Source organism: Branchiostoma floridae, chromosome 5 (assembly GCF_000003815.2).
Source record: "Branchiostoma floridae strain S238N-H82 chromosome 5, Bfl_VNyyK, whole genome shotgun sequence".
In the NCBI taxonomy this organism is placed as follows: domain Eukaryota; kingdom Metazoa; phylum Chordata; class Leptocardii; order Amphioxiformes; family Branchiostomatidae; genus Branchiostoma; species Branchiostoma floridae.
In genome coordinates, this window is record NC_049983.1 from 15,547,963 (window position 1) to 15,564,673 (window position 16,711).

At 41.6% G+C, this 16,711-nt stretch overlaps 4 protein-coding genes across 6 annotated transcripts in view; 1 reads left to right on the forward strand and 3 right to left on the reverse strand.

The window, feature by feature from the left end:
* The window catches only part of LOC118415350 (S-adenosylmethionine sensor upstream of mTORC1-like), a 37,639-nt gene extending 32,455 nt beyond the window's left edge, over positions 1-5,184 (forward strand). For all 3 annotated transcript variants that reach the window (XM_035819890.1, XM_035819892.1, XM_035819891.1), the window contains exons 3-4: positions 2,142-2,256; positions 2,609-5,184. In XM_035819890.1, the coding sequence (XP_035675783.1) occupies positions 2,142-2,256; positions 2,609-3,184 (691 nt within the window). In that variant the 3' untranslated portion in view covers positions 3,185-5,184. The remainder of the gene's footprint in view (positions 1-2,141; positions 2,257-2,608) is intronic.
* A 916-nt stretch (positions 5,185-6,100) lies between these two features.
* On the reverse strand, positions 6,101-11,012 carry LOC118416807 (CMP-N-acetylneuraminate-poly-alpha-2,8-sialyltransferase-like). The gene is made up of 4 exons (XM_035822062.1): positions 10,524-11,012; positions 7,787-8,886; positions 6,815-7,384; positions 6,101-6,641 (listed from the first exon to the last, which is right to left on the reverse strand). The coding sequence occupies exons 2-4, from the start codon at positions 7,789-7,791 to the stop codon at positions 6,281-6,283; spliced, it is 936 nt and encodes a 311-aa protein (XP_035677955.1). The 5' UTR covers positions 7,792-8,886; positions 10,524-11,012; the 3' UTR covers positions 6,101-6,280.
* A 199-nt stretch (positions 11,013-11,211) lies between these two features.
* The window catches only part of LOC118416806 (CMP-N-acetylneuraminate-poly-alpha-2,8-sialyltransferase-like), a 7,673-nt gene continuing 2,173 nt past the window's right edge, over positions 11,212-16,711 (reverse strand). Inside the window, exons 2-6 of the mRNA XM_035822061.1 lie at positions 16,109-16,396; positions 14,455-15,024; positions 13,011-14,272; positions 12,011-12,580; positions 11,212-11,835 (exon numbers count right to left, since the gene is read on the reverse strand). Coding sequence (XP_035677954.1) covers positions 13,990-14,272; positions 14,455-15,024; positions 16,109-16,396 — 1,141 coding nt within the window. The 3' untranslated portion in view covers positions 11,212-11,835; positions 12,011-12,580; positions 13,011-13,989. The remainder of the gene's footprint in view (positions 11,836-12,010; positions 12,581-13,010; positions 14,273-14,454; positions 15,025-16,108; positions 16,397-16,711) is intronic.
* LOC118416218 (CMP-N-acetylneuraminate-poly-alpha-2,8-sialyltransferase-like) lies at positions 11,553-12,543 on the reverse strand. The gene is made up of 2 exons (XM_035821301.1): positions 12,011-12,543; positions 11,553-11,835 (listed from the first exon to the last, which is right to left on the reverse strand). Exons 1-2 carry the CDS (start codon positions 12,541-12,543, stop codon positions 11,553-11,555), a joined length of 816 nt encoding a protein of 271 aa, XP_035677194.1.

Consider the following 16,711-nt stretch of genomic DNA (forward strand, 5'->3'; position numbering starts at 1 on the left):
GTACATAATACTACATTAACATGTGTCCAAGTTTTTAAAAGAAATACTAAAATGTACAGAAAGTAACCATCTACTTGATTTTCAAGAAATTCTTCAGAACACACAGTCTTCAAAAGCTTAAGATTGAAAGACATATATATATCTAGGCAACCACCTGTTCAGAACAGAATTCCCAGTGGGACATTAGATACATGTACTGCGAATCATAAAACATCTGCCATGGTGCTACTATTAACCTCTCCACTGTAAAATATTACACTGCAAGATATGCATTTTCTTTCCTACAGCATCATTTGGATTGGCAAATTTGAAACACCACAAAAGCCTTCTCTTTCATCCCACCGCCAAATTAAGTCCCTGCAAATATGAATGAATCTAAAGTACCTATTTGAGAATAAACTGCGCTTCTGCTATCCATGGCTCACTGTTGCTAGGCAGATTTTGCATCTCATTAAACCCACCAGGCCGAGAGTTTTCGCTTTTCCCCTGTAAACAGGAAACAGTTGGTCTCTGATGTCCCTCACAGCTGTTAGATTTCCTCTGCAAATAACAGTCAAAACCTGTACATAAGGACCACCTGGCAACAGCCAAACCTGCTCATAAGGACCACTTGGCCCTCTTGGCAGTCCCTTAGGTAGTTTTTCCCATTGACAAGTGAAGAACCCTACCTATAGTGACCACCTGTCCGCATAGATGTGATTTTATTGGTCCTAAGTAAGTGGTCTTTTGAGTAGTTTTGATAGTACCCAATAATGCAACAAAATGTATAGATCATTACAAGCAGAAGTACTTCTTCCAATGAGGTTTACATAAAAGACTTTGTAATGTGTGGTACAAATGTATTTTCAGTTTGAGATGTTTGTTTCAGTTTGGTATTTTCAATTTCACAATGGAGCAGTCAAAACTACAAACATAAAATGAATGTGAATGTTTTTGTTAAAAGCAAAATATTTTCCCCGTAAATTATGATCAAGTTTTTGCATCTGTGGAGGTCTAGAAATTAAAGACCCATTTTTACAAATCTCTTCAGAGTTTTAAAGAATTACTGTGTATATAACTGCACCGTGGTTCCAATTCCTCTATCTTGTCAGAAGCAGGTGGTTCTGTTACTTAAAGCGTTGAATTATCATTTAGGTTCACATCTTCAGGGTTTAAAAGGACTCTCGTTTTTACAAATCTCCTCAGAATTTGAAGGAAGTATGATATATTTGTAGCTGCAGTGTGGTTTGAAAACCCCTTATATCTTGTCAGAAGCAGGTGGTTCCGTTACTTAGTTACAGCATTAATGGCTAATTCATGCAGAAAAGGGCCTAGCAACTGTAGCTATTTATAGTCTAACTGAGGAGAGGCATTACATGCATGTATAATGATGGCTTTCGCAGATCAACAACTTTCCCGCTCTGAATCCTGCAGGCTTGAATACTAATGACACACTCACCTTTTGACTTCTTGCCCTCATAGCGACATCAGGGGCAATTGATTATGTGACTAGATAGGAGTAAGATGAGGTGCTTTGGTGCACACAACCTAAAAATTAGGTGGGCAGGAACAATTCTTGGGGCGCTCAACATAGAATTAATGAATCTGAATTCCATTTGCAACTGTGTAATTCAAAACTAGTAATTTTTACTTAATTTTTTATTTCAAATTTTTAATGTCTGTTCACTCACAGTCTATGTCTTTTTATATGGGTCATGGCCTGAAGTAAAGAATAAAATAAGTAAGTGATAAATAAGTTCATTACAGCAATTTTTTTTTTTTTAATTTTTTCTGACTTTAATTAAAATTCTAGTGTAATATAAATCTGCAACCTTTCACAAATATCGAGGGGCACACTCACAGTCACACTCCAAAATGCAGTTCACAGCTGAATTTTTTCCAATTTCAATAGTTCAAGCCTTGCATTCTGTAAATTTGTTTATTTTCCCAGGGACTTTTCTTAGGGAATTGTTATGAACATACAATGCCCCCCCCCCCCCCCATAAAGTCTTTGAATAATCATAAATGAAATAAAACATTATAGAAAAATGCTAACATTTTATGTACAGCACTGACATCAAACTATTGGGACTTTAAGACAAACATTAATTAAAACATTGTTTTCCTCAATTGCTGACACTTGGTCATTCCTGCCCTTACAGAAAACTTCCCTTCACCAGTAAGATCCGGCTACTGGACGTCGGCAGCTGCTACAACCCCTTCATGGAATTTGAGGACTTCCTGGCCATAGGGATCGACATCGTACCTGCTGTAGAGGTGGGCGTAATGCTTAGACATCAGTCATAGAGTTTTTAATGAAACATAAACCAGAAGAAGAATGTCTTAAACATCTTGATATCTTAAGTGTGCATTCCTCATTCGATTGCTAAAGCTGCATATTGTCAATGTCATAGTTAGAGTACCCATGTCATAAACAGCCCTCCTCTATTCAGTGATTTTTGCTACAGCCTAAGGAATTGTCCTGGAATGTTAAAACTCAGTGTAGAATTTATGAACAACTACATTCTCCTCACAAAGCATGCTCTTTTTACTAAAAGAACTTTCTATAAACCATGAACTTGATGAAGAAGTCTGAATTCTAACAATAATATCTTTCCATGCATTCCAGAGTGTTTTCAAGTGCGACTTCCTCAACCTCCAAATCCAGGAGCCTCTACAACTGGCGCCGGACACGATAGACACTTTTCTCCGAGGAAGCTTACGCAGCCCGCTGGAGAGAGTACCTCGTGAAATCTTCCACGTCGTCGTGTTCTCCCTTCTACTGTCGTACTTTCCCTCGCCGTACCAGCGGTGGATATGCTGCCAGAAGGCGCACGAACTTCTCGCACTAAACGGACTCCTGTTGATCATAACACCGGACTCGAGCCACCAGGGGCGCAACGCGGCGATGATCAAGAGTTGGAAGAAAGCGATAGAGTCGATGGGTTTCCAGAGGTGGCGGTACGGCAAGGACAGGCACTTGCACCTCATGGCATTCAGGAAAGTCTCGCGGGACACGAGAAACAATCTCCTGAACAACGACGCCACGCCAGACATGCTGTACATACCACAGGACTTCAACGAGTTCGAGGAAGAGAGTGTGTTTACGGACGCTTTCACACGCTCAGACAGCGAAGAGAGACTATTGGTGGAAGGTTTCGGGGCGTTGCCGGAAGGAATGATGGACGAGCTTGATTTCAGTTAGGGTCACGTCGCATTGTGTCATGTCTGTGTTCTGTATGTATGGTCGCCCATTCCACTGTCATGTGCCATATTAACCATGTATGTGCTGATCTCCGAGCAGAACCTACGGCGGCATAAGATAGTATCAAAACTGCCTAAGGGTTGTACATTTGCCACCTAGGATCTATCCTCACTCATCATCATCATAAGGTTCCGTGCCAGTACTGCCATGGCCTTCTCGTTAGCTTCTAGCAGGTCATGGTTGGAGGTGTTAAGATGATGATGCTATCTTACGCCACCATTGGATCTGCTTGGAGATTACTGAGGTTGCCTTTTTGGCGCTAAAGTTGTATCTGTCAGTGACAGATGCTCGCCGCTTCAATCAAATTGATAGGTTCACAGATTTTATAAGTCAGATCCTTAAAAATCTGTGAGGAATTTGAATTGGTGCGGATTTGGTACGGTCTGAAAGCCAATCTGCCCTATCCAAGCCAATGAGGAATACAAACAAGGAGTGGAATATTACATAGAAAACTGTAATCAATATCTATATGTGGAATAATATCATGTGTATTGATATTTACTACCAAATATATGCAATATTCATCTACATGTATGTACCTGGCAGCATCTAACCCAAAATTTTTGTAAAACTAAGAGGGCAAAAGATGACAAATCATTTGAAATCAGATTTTAGAAAGGGAAAGAGCTAAGTTTTTTCTATTGTTTTGTCTCTATCATGTGTTCTGCTATATATCATGTTACTAAAAGTATTTGTATATTTTGCAATAAATGTGTAAAACAGTGTACATGTATATGATACTTATATGCTGTTGTGATATTTGTATACTTGTTATGCCGTTAAATACTGCCTAAAGCAGCTTTTGTTTTATTATATATCAGTGCAGCTGGTCAGACTACCTCTTCTTTGAATTAGCGAAAATTATCAAAACTATAAAAGTTTTACTCTTGTGGCAAAATCTAAACTCTGATATGCTAAAAGTCTGATATGAAAATTAAAAATAAATTGATACTTTATTTCACAGCAAACTTTGACCATATTTTTCAGTCTTGCTTACTTGTCACCTTGAGAAATGGAACTCAAAACTAGGACAAACTGTTTCAAATGTTTCTGCAACTTCCATTTAACAAGTTCTTTTGTGAAGAGATCGAGTTGTGTTGTGAGAAGACAAGCATAAAATGTATGACATCACTTGTAATTCCACCACATATCCTAAGACCGCCACATAGAAAAAAATGGTGAATCTAAGGAAATCGGCTAATGCAAAATCAGCAGTTTCTGAGGTATGCACACTTTGGATATCATAGCCTGGTATCCAAACCTATTATAGCTCCCGAGTTTCCTCTGTCCTCTCCAAACATAGAAGAGAAGTTGGGAGTTCTAATAGGTTTGGATATCATGCCACAGGCATCCAGGTGTTCAAAACAGTCTTGAGAACAACTCAATGGTAATTTTTTTTTTAATGTGAGGGTTTTAGAGTACCCAGCAGAATCTTGAGAGTTGATGTCAAACATATCTAAGAAAGAGTGTGAGAAGTTTGAGCAGTATTTTCAGATTGTCATATCAGGAAACTTGAAAGAGTCCTCATCTGATATGTGTTGGTTTGTGTTGAACTAAAATCCAAGCAGATGAAAGGATCCGACGCCATGTTTTTGTGTTCCCAAATCTGGGGAAGACGTACTGTGAATCACTGAGGCTGAGTCGGACCCTTACGTCTGCTTGGAGACTAAGTACAGTGGCAAAGGAAGAAGATAAGTTGGCTAAGTTGAGATGGAAGGAGGGATGAGACTATTTATAGAATGCCTAGAACTATTGAAATGGAGTTGCACATTTGAATCTCAACATGTTCTTGGTTGGGATGACTTGTTCACTGTTGGAGTTCTCGTTGGCCTTTGAATTTGTTCACATTGTATACTTTGAGACCATCTGAATGCACAATTACATTCACTGTTCCGTTTATTCCATGCAGAAGAAACACTGGAATAAAAAAGTAAACTTGCTTTATGTGCCTTGTCTTCATTCATACATTATTTGATTTTTCATAAACTCTTGGGGGTAAGGCTTAGGTTTTGTGAATAGCATAAATTGAGAAGATGCCAATGGACCTGTACAATATGAGTTAAGTGGTCAGGTGCTGACAAATGTCGGTGTTCTTTTGCATACCATAATCTCATTAAAAACCCGTTTTTCAAGGTCTCAGTTCAGTCTTTCTCACTCCTGGAACTCCTTATCAAGCATTCTACGAACTTTGATAAATAAATTTTTACGGTTTTCGCGACAATTGGAATTGGCTGATAAAAAATATTTCGAGCTGGCTAGAGCCCTGTGACAAAATGAAGTTGAAACCCCTTGCAGCTTTCTGTGGTACTGCAGCAGAACTTCCCATTTTGATATGTACTGGGCGGGGATCGTTGTGATGTAGCTGGTTGTTTCATAAGAAATGGGCTTGGGTCCCCTTGCAGTTTTTTTGGGGGGGAAACTGTAGGCAGTCTATATTTTTGGGATGGAAAGCCAAAATGTCTACCTCCTTGTCCAATTGAAAAGAGTTCAATAATCTGTTGATCCATGTAGTTTCATCAGGTTTGCATGTCACTGAAATGCTGAATAAAGAGACTTTTTTCACAACCACTGCTTTATTGTCATTGACGTTTCACATTATACCTGGTTATACTGCTTCACAATATACCACTGTAATACACCGACACCTATCGCTGCAGTACAATGTGAACCACTCAGAATTGCCCTGAAGAAGGTAACAGAAGGTCACTGAAAAGTCGGTGAAAATGAAGCAGTGGTTGTGTAAACTGAGTCTCTCAATTCAGTTCACTTGTAATCTTTTTAATTTCATCCCTCCCAACCCCCCCTCCCCCTCCTTGTCTCTTCCATGGTCGACAAGCGTCAAGCCACCATGTTTGATTTATCAGTAGTTTTACCAACTCTGACCAAGGAGCTCCTTGCTCTGACCTGCCACTTCTTGCATGTAACCTTTGAGTTATCTTTCCATTCACTTCATTGCAATCCAGCGAGACCTTACCTAAGACCCATCAGTGTATTCAATTGCGAATAACTATGGAATCCCATACTTCTGTCAATTATTTAGACTTTTTGCAAATTACTTATTTTACTTCTAAAAGTTTTCAAAAGACCTGAAAGAATTCTTTCACGGAGATAAATGGCATGGTTCTGTATCATATGCAGTACCAATGCACCCCGCATATGGAGCTTCTGAAATGCCCTAAATTCCTCCGGCATGTTATGAGTCCTATTGGCAGTATGGCTGATCATCTCCTTGGTGTCGTAGTAGTGGTGCCGCAGCGCCCTGCCTCGTGTGTCCTCGCTGAACGGATAGAAGCCGTACATGTGGATCTGGTCGCAGATGGTGGCAGCCAGGGTGTACATGTGAGCACCCGTGGACGGTCGGAGCGCAACGATCTTATACCCAGCCTCTGTCCAAATTCTGTAACATACATTGTATACATTATGTATATATATCTTACGTTCGTGAAGTTAAAAAAAACATCCATCCAAGTATATATTCTCGAGTTATCATGTTGGCACACAAACCCAACAAATAGGCGCACCCCGAAAGCTCCGGAAAACATAGCCCTCCATTTTTCATGTGAAACTTACTTGTTCATGAGTTTGTTGATTCCCGCCGGTGGAAAAGCAGTCTTGATGGACAGGTTGTGTTGGAGAATAATCTCTATGATCACCCTCGCGTACTTATCTCCAAAGGCGGACGTTAAAACAGGTACATACAGGATCTGGTCGCCAACTTGTTTCAGACGTCCTAACAACCGATCGTAATCTGTGTGTGTTTTGTTGTTCCACTGTCCGAAGTTATTCTTGACCACGGATGGGTTCATTGTGGTTAGATTCACCTTGGAGCCGACATCTTTCTCATAACCTTCGATTTGAGGCAGGTTACACCGAATGACGAAGTCCATGGAGTCGATTTCTTGACCACAGCTGCTGTTCAACACAATCCCAGAGTTGCCCACGACTGCACACGTGTTGAAATGGCGGTCCTTCAGAGGTGATTCTTCTGGGATTAAGTTAAAGAAGTCGTCGGTGACCTTGAATGACTTCGACTTCTTAGGACGATATGCAGATCCATATTTTAGACCTTGTCCAATCCGGACGCCGGATTTCTTTAGAGTCATATGTTTGTCAGGGTTGTAAAACTTGAGTATATGTTGTCTGGAAGTAGAAAATATTCTATTCAGCCAGTTTCACGAGGTAAGACAAGCAGAAACACGTGATGAAAAAGAATGCATGTTACGAATAGGTCATTTCATCAGGAATACTGCATAGTAAAATAGAAATAGACAATTACCCCATGTGTTTAACATATAGTTACGATGTAAGCATGTGCATTATTTGTCTAAAGTTTTGTTTGAAGTTGTCACGGACTGGGAATGATGGTGGTGGCATGGGTGGCAAATGGGTCGCCCCTGACATACTCCGATGCTGTGTCCATGGGAAATGCACTTTACGCCAATCACCTCACTTTACTGAGTGAAAATAAGTACCTAGCTTTGGCTTTTTCACGGAGGCTTCTAACTTCTTACTAGCTGAGATAAAGGACAATGTACCGCTTACCTCATCTTCTGCACCTCTGTACTGTTGAAACAGCAATGCTGTTCGGAGTCATTTACTGTCGCATTTGTTTCATTAAAAGTTCCGGTTTTCGGTGGGGATAGGGCGTTTGTACTCTCTGTTGGTGGCGTAGTAAGTCGAGCTAGTGATAGTTGTGCTGTACTGTTTTTGACAGTGGTCTGATTGATGGAATCAGCGATGACGCTTTCTGTGGTACTAGCTATAGTTGGCCGTTTTGTGGTTGTTGGCGTAACAAGTCCAGGTACCGGCAATAGTTGTGCTGTACTGTTTTGGACAGTGGTCTGGTTGGTTGTATCAGCGTTGACGCCGCTTCCTATGGTACTCGGCCGTTTTGAGGTGGTTTGCGTAGTAATTCCAGGTACCGATAGTTGTGCTGTACTGTTTTGGACAGTGGTCTGGTTGGTTGAATCAGCGTTGACGCCGCTTCCTATGGTACTCGGCCGTTTCGGAGGTGGTTTGCGTAGTAATTCCAGGTACCGATAGTTGTGCTGTACTGTTTTGGACAGTGGTCTGGTTGGTTGTATCAGCGTTGACGCCGCTTCCTATGGTACTCGGCCGTTTCGGAGGTGGTTTGCGTAGTAATTCCAGGTACCGATAGTTGTGCTGTACTGTTTTGGACAGTGGTCTGGTTGGTTGTATCAGCGTTGACGCCGCTTCCTATGGTACTCGGCCGTCTTGACGTTGTTTGCGTAGTACTGAGTCCAGGTACCGACAGTTGAGCTGTACTGTTTTGGACAGTAGTCTGATTGATGGAATCAGCGATGACGCTTCTTATGGTACTAGCTATAGTTGGTCGTCTTGAGGTTGTTGGCGTAGCAAGTCCAGGTAACGATAGTTGTGCTGTACTGTTTTGGACAGTGGTCCGGTTGGTTGAATCAGCTATGACGCTTCCTATGGTACTCGTCCGTCCTGGGGTTGTTTGCGTAGCACTGAGTCCAGGTACCGATAGTTGTGCTGTACTGTTTTGGACAGTGGTCTGATCGGTGGCCTCAGGTTTGACGCTTCTTATTGCACTCGGCCGTCCTGAGGTTGTTGCCACGTTATCTTTGGTCAGTATAATTTTTGCTGTCTGCTTTTCGACACTGCAAGCAAGATAAGAGGTGATAGAAATGTATGCGTTAGACCGTTTTATATGATAATTTTTATGTATTTTGTTACACAGGCAGTTTAAGGCCTGTGACACCTGTATATTCTCAGTCGAGCAGTTATATGGCCATAACTTTTGATGTAACCATCTGTTTTCAACAATTTTTGGCTAGTTAACGTAATTCACCCATATTCAAAATATGATGACAAGAAAATTGTGGATCCTCACTGTTTTGGGTTTAAAAACCCATTTTTTGGTAAAAAATAGGGATGCTATTTAAATGGGTCTGTGCCCACTATGAAATGATTGTCTAACTGAGTTATATTTTCTGGAGTAATAGATTATATCTCTGTGATATCTAATATGCCTGGGGATCTTGCCGCTATACCTAGGTAAGGCTTCATTTTGGCGCAAAAACAGAATTTTTTGACAATTTTTGGGTATTTTTCGTACAAATATCAATACAGCCACGGAAATAAAAGATATTGCAAGAAGACCCGCTTGATTTCCGAAGGTCTGAGGCTTAATGAACCAAAATCTGCACAAAACTCGTAATAAAACTGGTGCCCTGATGTGGGCAGGGGCCGACGAAACACTACTTACCCTACAAGAACTGCGTCCAAAGACATGTTTGACTGTACGTAACATAAACCGATGGTAAAATATGAATGTTTTATGTCTGTATCTGTTAAATCGCTGTTGTATCAATGCGAAATTTCGCAAGCAGTTAGCCTTATAAGGCATCAGTCAACTGCCATACAATCATTTTGGGCTAGAAATATCGATTTATAGCATTATTTTGCTGTTTCCTTGAAGTATGAGCGCCTCGCTGTTTTCCCGCCACTCCACACCCCGGGAGGTTGGAACACATGTTCGGACTGTACCACTTGCAGCTCTCGCGGGGGTGCCCTTTTGTTAACCGCTTCTAGTTATGTGGATATTTGATAAATACTAGATCAATATCTTTAACACTCAACATTAATAAGTCTTAAAAAGTAGTTAGTGTAACCCATACATCGTAAGTTTCATCCTGTTTTCGCAATGTAACATTAGATACTGAAGTTGGACCGTTCTAAAAACACTCCGGCCCGGCGGGGTTACCTAAGGTCACGCAGTGGTTCGAATTTCATGTTCGACCAAAATTGTCACAGGCCTTAAAGTGCCCGTGTATTGTTCATTTTTCTGCCCCTGTCAGTTCCATTTGTATTGTCTTCTTCTCCGTTAGACGTGTTAGCCCTTTTGTTATAGCCACAAGCTACACATGTAGTTAGGCAGTCTGGTTGTGCGTCCTGAACAGCCAAACCAATAGATAAATGTATAATTCTCTTATTACAACATGGTCTATGTTATATTTTATTTAGTTTGGGGAGGAATATCGTCTGTATCTGTAACTCTGTGGCCGGTATAACACATCTTTTGTGTTTTATCCAGATAAAGGTGAAAAGGTTGACCGAACCTTTGGTCGATTGTCAATGTTTAACCTTGCCGCCTCACACTGAAGATAGAGTGTAAGCCATTTTGTTGAAAGAAAAACAAACGAAACGATACATTTTGGTTCAGAAGCAAATGGCCACAACGTGTCTGAGTTCATACAAACACGTAAGATACTATAACACCGACATAGTGACATACCTGTGGGTAGTGATAGACTTCCTCGGGTGAAATCGTAGTTCTGAAATCATGGACCGTTGGAGCCTACTTAGGTATAACGTAACCAAGGTCAATGTAAAAAGGAGCGCTAGTCCTGTCCTGAACATTCTCGGCTTGTTACACGTCATGACGAAATGTTTCCTCTGCACATGCAGAACGCTGTTAAAACATGACTTCAGGACTGTCTTCTTGACTTCCTTGTTATGACATAACAGGCCATATTGAACCAGAACCAGAATCCGGTGTGACCCAACCCGGTCAGTGTTCTCTGTTAACCTTTCAGTGTCTCAACATTCATACGTCAATCACAAACAAGCCCGGCCCAGTAGCCAGTTCATACCTTCGTGACAGGGTAGGTATTGTGACTCATATCGGTAATTAGTGTATATGTTGCCCGCCATTTTATGGAGTCTTTACACTGTTATTACTTTCGTGAAAAAGGAGATATATAGTTTTCGGTCACCTTGTTTCTTTGTGTGGGTATGTGTCCGTTGATGGCCTATGTGACAATCTAGTCAGGCATGCATGAAATAAATATTGCTATTGATGAAGTCAAACACCCGAGGATGGCATACAGGTGTGGAGAGTATAATGTGGGAAATGAACACGGTTGTGTCGAATATTGTCAAGAAATTGACTAAAAGTCCAAGTATTACGCTTGGAAGTGAGGTCTTTTTTAGAATCTGTATTCAAGATATTGCAAGAAAAGGGGCGAATTCAGGGTGTCATAATCTCACACGTGATCATTCTGGGTCATGACAACTCACCCTACACAGTAGCACGATATGACAAGTGCCCAATTCATTTCAATGCAGAACAGAATGACATGGACATGAGAAGACATTTATGTCCAACTCGAGGCACACTTGGACATGGTGACACAGGACATGACTGTAAGCTTATACGGGACACCTCATCTTACACCATACGTACATATGTGTGTAGATGCCTGATCATCGACAATGTACATTGTATAAGAGAGATATGTACAGCTACGTATTCGGTAAAATATCAATAGCAAGGTTCTGTATGCAGTACCAATGCACCCCGCATGTGGAGCTTCTGAAATGCCCTAAATTCCTCTGGCATGTTATGAGTCCTATTGGCAGTATGGCTGATCATCTCCTTGGTGTCGTAGTAGTGGTGCCGCAGTGCCCTGCCTCGTGTGTCCTCGCTGAACGGATAGAAGCCGTACATGTGGATCTGGTCGCAGATGGTGACAGCCAGGGTGTACATGTGAGCTCCCGTGGACGGACGGAGCGCAACGATCTTATACCCAGCCTCTGTCCAAATTCTGTAACATACATTGTATATAATTATATATATATATTCTACGTTCATGAAGGTTAGACATCAACACAATCCATCCAAGTATTCTCGAGTTATCATTTTTGCACACAAAGCCAACAAACATTCGCACCCCGAAAGCTCCAGAAAACATTGCCCTCCACTTTTAATGTGAAACTTACTTGTTCATGAGTTTGTTGATTCCCGCTGGGGGAAAAGCAGTCTTCATGGACAGATTGTGTTGGAGAATAATCTGAATGATGACCCTCGCGTACTTCTCTCCAAAGGCGGACGTTAAAACAGGTACATACAGGATCTGGTCGCCAACCTGTTTCAGACGTTCTAACAACCGATCGTAATCTGTGTGTGTTTTGTTGTTCCACTGTCCGAAGTTATTCTTGACCACCGATGGGTTCATTGTAGTCAGGTTCGCCTTGGAGCCGACATCTTTCTCGTAACCTTCGATCTGAGGCAGGTTACACCGAATGACGAAGTCCATGGAGTCAATTTCTTGACCACAGGAACTGTTCAACACAATCCCAGAGTTGCCCACGACTGCGCATGTGTTGAAATGGCGGCCCTTCAGCGGTGATTCTTCTGGGATTAAGTTAAAGAAGTCGTCGGTGACCTTGAATGACTTCGACTTCTTGGGACGATATGCAGATCCATATTTTAGACCTTGTCCAATCCGGACGCCGGATTTCTTTAGCGTCATATGTTTGTCGGGGTTGTAAAACTTGAGTATATGTTGTCTGGAAGTAGAAAATATTCTATTCAGCCAGTTTCGCGAGGTAAGGCAAGCAGAAACACGTGATGAAAAAGAATGCATGTTACGAATAAGTCATTTAATCAGGAATACTGCATAGTAAAATAGAAATAGACAATTACCCCGAGTGTTTAACATATAGTTACGATGGTAACACTATCGTCTGTATCTGTAACTTTGTGGCCGGTATAACACATCTTTTGTGTTTTATTTAGATATATATTGTCAAGGTGAAAAGGTTGTCCGAGCCTTTGGTCTATTGTCAATGTTTAACCTTGCCACCTTATACTGAAGAGTGTAAGCCATTTTTGAAAGAAAAACAAAACGATACATTTTGGTTCAGAAGCAAATGGCCACAACGTCTCTGAGTTCATACAAACATGTAAGATGATTGCAACACTGACATAGTGACGTACCTGTTTGTAGACTTCCTCGGGTGAAATCGTAGTTCTGAAATCATGGACCGTTGGAGCCTACTTAGGTATAACGTAACCAAGGTCAATGTAAAAAGGAGCGCTAGTCCTGTCCTGAATATTCTCGGCTTGTTACACGTCATGACGAAATGTTTCCTCTGCACATGCAGAACGCTGTTAAAACATGACTTCCTGTCTCCGTGACTTCCTTGTTAAGGCATAACAGGTCATATTAAACCAGAACCAGAATCCGGTATGACCCAGCCCGGTCAGTGTTCTACCTTTCAGTGTCTCAACATTCATACGTCACTGATTCACAAACAAGCCCGGCCCATTAGCCTGTTCATACCTTCGTGACAGGGTAGGTATTGTCGCTCATATCAGTAATTAGTGTATATGTTGCCCGCCTTATACTTTAGACTGTTATTGCTTTCGTGAAAAAGGAGGTATATAGTTTTCGGTAACCTTGTTTGTTTGTGTGGGTATGTGTCCATTGATGGCCCATGTGACAATCTAGTCAGGCATGCATGAAATAAATATTGCTTTTGATGAAGTCAAACATCCGAGGATGGCATACAGGTATGGAGAGTATAATGTGGGAAATGGACACGGTTGTGTCGAATATTGTCAAGAAATTGACTAAAAGTCCAAGTATTACGCTTGGAAGTGAGATTTTTTTAGACTCTGTATTCAAGATATTGCAAGAAAAGGGGCGAATTCAGGGTGTCATAGTCTCACACGTGATCATTCCGGGTCATGACAACTCACCCTACACAGTAGCACGGTGTGGCAAATTTCAATGCAGAACAGAATGACATTTACATGAGAAGACATTATGTGTAACTCGATGCACTTGGACATGATGACACAGTTCATGACTGTAAGGGACACCTCATCTTACATCATACATACATATGTGTGTAGATGCCTGATCATCGAGAATATATAGAGAGATATGTATAGCTATGTATTCGGTAGAATATCAATGGCATGGTTCTGTATGCAGTACCAATGCACCCCGCTTGTGGAGCTTCTGAAATGCCCTAAATTCCTCTGGCATGTTGTGAGTCCTATTGGCAGTATGGCTGATCATCTGCTTGGTGTCGTAGTAGTGGTGCCGCAGTGCCCTGCCTCGTGTGTCCTCGCTGAACGGATAGAAGCCGTACATGTGGATCTGGTCGCAGATGGTGGCAGCCAGGGTGTACATGTGAGCACCTGTGGACGGTCGGAGCGCAACGATCTTATACCCAGCCTCTGTCCAAATTCTGTAGAATTACATTGTATACATTAATTATACATATATATCCTACGTTCATGAAGATTAGACATCAACACAACCCATCCAAGTATTCTCGAGTTATCAAGTTTGCACACAAACCAACAAACAGGCGCACCCCGAAAACCTAGTCCCGAAAACATAGCCCTCCAGTTTTCATGTGAAACTTACTTGTTCATGAGTTTGTTGATTCCCGCTGGGGGAAAAGCAGTCTCCATGGACAGATTGTGTTGGAGAATAATCTGAATGATGACCCTCGCATACTTCTCTCCAAAGGCGGACGTTAAAACAGGTACATACAGGATCTGGTCGCCAACCTGTTTCAGACGTTCTAACAACCGATCGTAATCTGTGTGTGTTTTGTTGTTCCACTGTCCGAAGTTATTCTTGACCACCGATGGGTTCATTGTAGTCAGGTTCGCCTTGGAGCCGACATCTTTCTCGTAACCTTCGATCTGAGGCAGGTTACACCGAATGACGAAGTCCATGGAGTCGATTTCTTGCCCACAGGAACTGTTCAACACAATCCCAGAGTTGCCCACGACTGCGCATGTGTTGAAATGGCGGCCCTTCAGAGGTGATTCTTCTGGGATTAACTTAAAGAAGACTTCGGTGACCTTGAATGACTTCGACTTCTTGGGGCGGAAGGCAGATCCATATTTCAGACCTTGTCCAATCCGTACGCTGGTTTTCGTTAGTGTCATGTTTTTTTCGGGGTTGTAAAACTTGAGTATATGTTGTCTGGAAGTAGAAATGATTCTGTTTAGCCACTTTCACGACTCAAGACAATGAGAAAGACGTGACGAAGAAGTATATTCATGTTTAGATTTTATGTACAGTACTTAGAATATTGCTAATATTTTTGAATTTTTCTATCCATGTCAGTTCCATTTGTATTGTCTTCGTCTCCGTCAGCCGGGTTACCCCTTTTGTTATAGCCACAAGCTACGCATGTAGTTAGGCAGCCCAAGTTGTGAGTACTGAACAGCCAAACCAATAAATGAATGAATGTATAAATGTATGATTCTCTTGTTACAACATGGTCTAGGTTATATTTTATATATTGCCCAATCCTCAGACTTGCTCGCGTCAGAGTCAGGCTTGTTTCCGGGTTGTAAAACTTGAGTATATGTTGTCTGGAAGTAAATACGAGTCAGCCAGTTCGATGAGATGAGACAAGGTGAAAGTTAACAGCAACATGCTTGTGATAAGAAAAGTATGTTCACGACAATGTTCAAAACACAAGATATCATAACCGCTAATTTCGCTGCAGTACGAAGTGAAGCCACTAGGGGGCCCGAAATCTAATCATTTCCAGTGTTCGTCACACCAGGGACGTTATATATGTGATATAACGTCCTTGATCCATTCATGTCCATCCAGTCGTTCTTAAGTTTTCTAGCTAACAGACACAAAGACAGACAAATGCTACTGAAAATATATCATACATGAATATTTAATGAATGTAATAATGTCACTGTGCAGGGCTCGAAATACTGGGTGCATGTGCACCCAGGTGCACCCAAAATTGGACCTGTGCACCCAAATATTTTCTTGGGTTTATGTATGTAACGATATCAAAGTACACTAGTATACATCATATTCTTAACATCTCAGTGTTAGAAAGATAATAAAAATGTCTTTCATGGTACTTGTTTAAGAATTTGATAGCATGTAACTAAGTTTTGAAATTAGGTTTTTCTGAAATTCTACTTAAATTTAAGTGGTACACCCAAAAATGTTTTGGTGCACCCAATTTTTTAAGCTGGGTGCACCAGTGCACCTAATAATCCCAAAAATGAATTTCGAGCCCTGCTGTGCTTACCTCATATTCTGCACCTCGGTACTATTGAAACACCAACGCTGCTTGCCGGATCCATTCGGCCAAGCACAACTCTCCTTTGTTCCTGTTTCATTCAAAGTGGATGTCTCCGTTGGGGCTGGGATCCCTTCACTCTCATTCTTTGACACAGAAATCTCAGGTCGCAGCAGCTGTGCTGTATTGGCTTGCATAGAAGTCTGCTTTGTGGAATAGTATCCTATGGTACTGGGCCGCGTTGCAGGTGCTGCCACGAATACCTTGATGAGATTTTTTGCTGTCTGCTTTTCGACACTGTAAAAGAACGGGTGGCTAATGATGCTGATAAGAATGGTACAGTTCTCTCACTATGGTCTACAACTCTTGATTATATTGCTTTTTTGGAGGGCAGGAGGGATACTTGTTTAATTCATTGTCAAGGCACTGAGTCTCGTGGTTTGGTTTGTTTCCTCTCTCATCTCTGATCACAATGAATATACAATGTATACGCTTTCCCCATAATTGCTAAGACACACAAGACAGCCGATATCTTGGTACACCAACGCGTACGGCTACCCTTAGAGCATCGTCACCGGAACGGACTGCGCCTGCGCGACCCCTGGGGGTTTG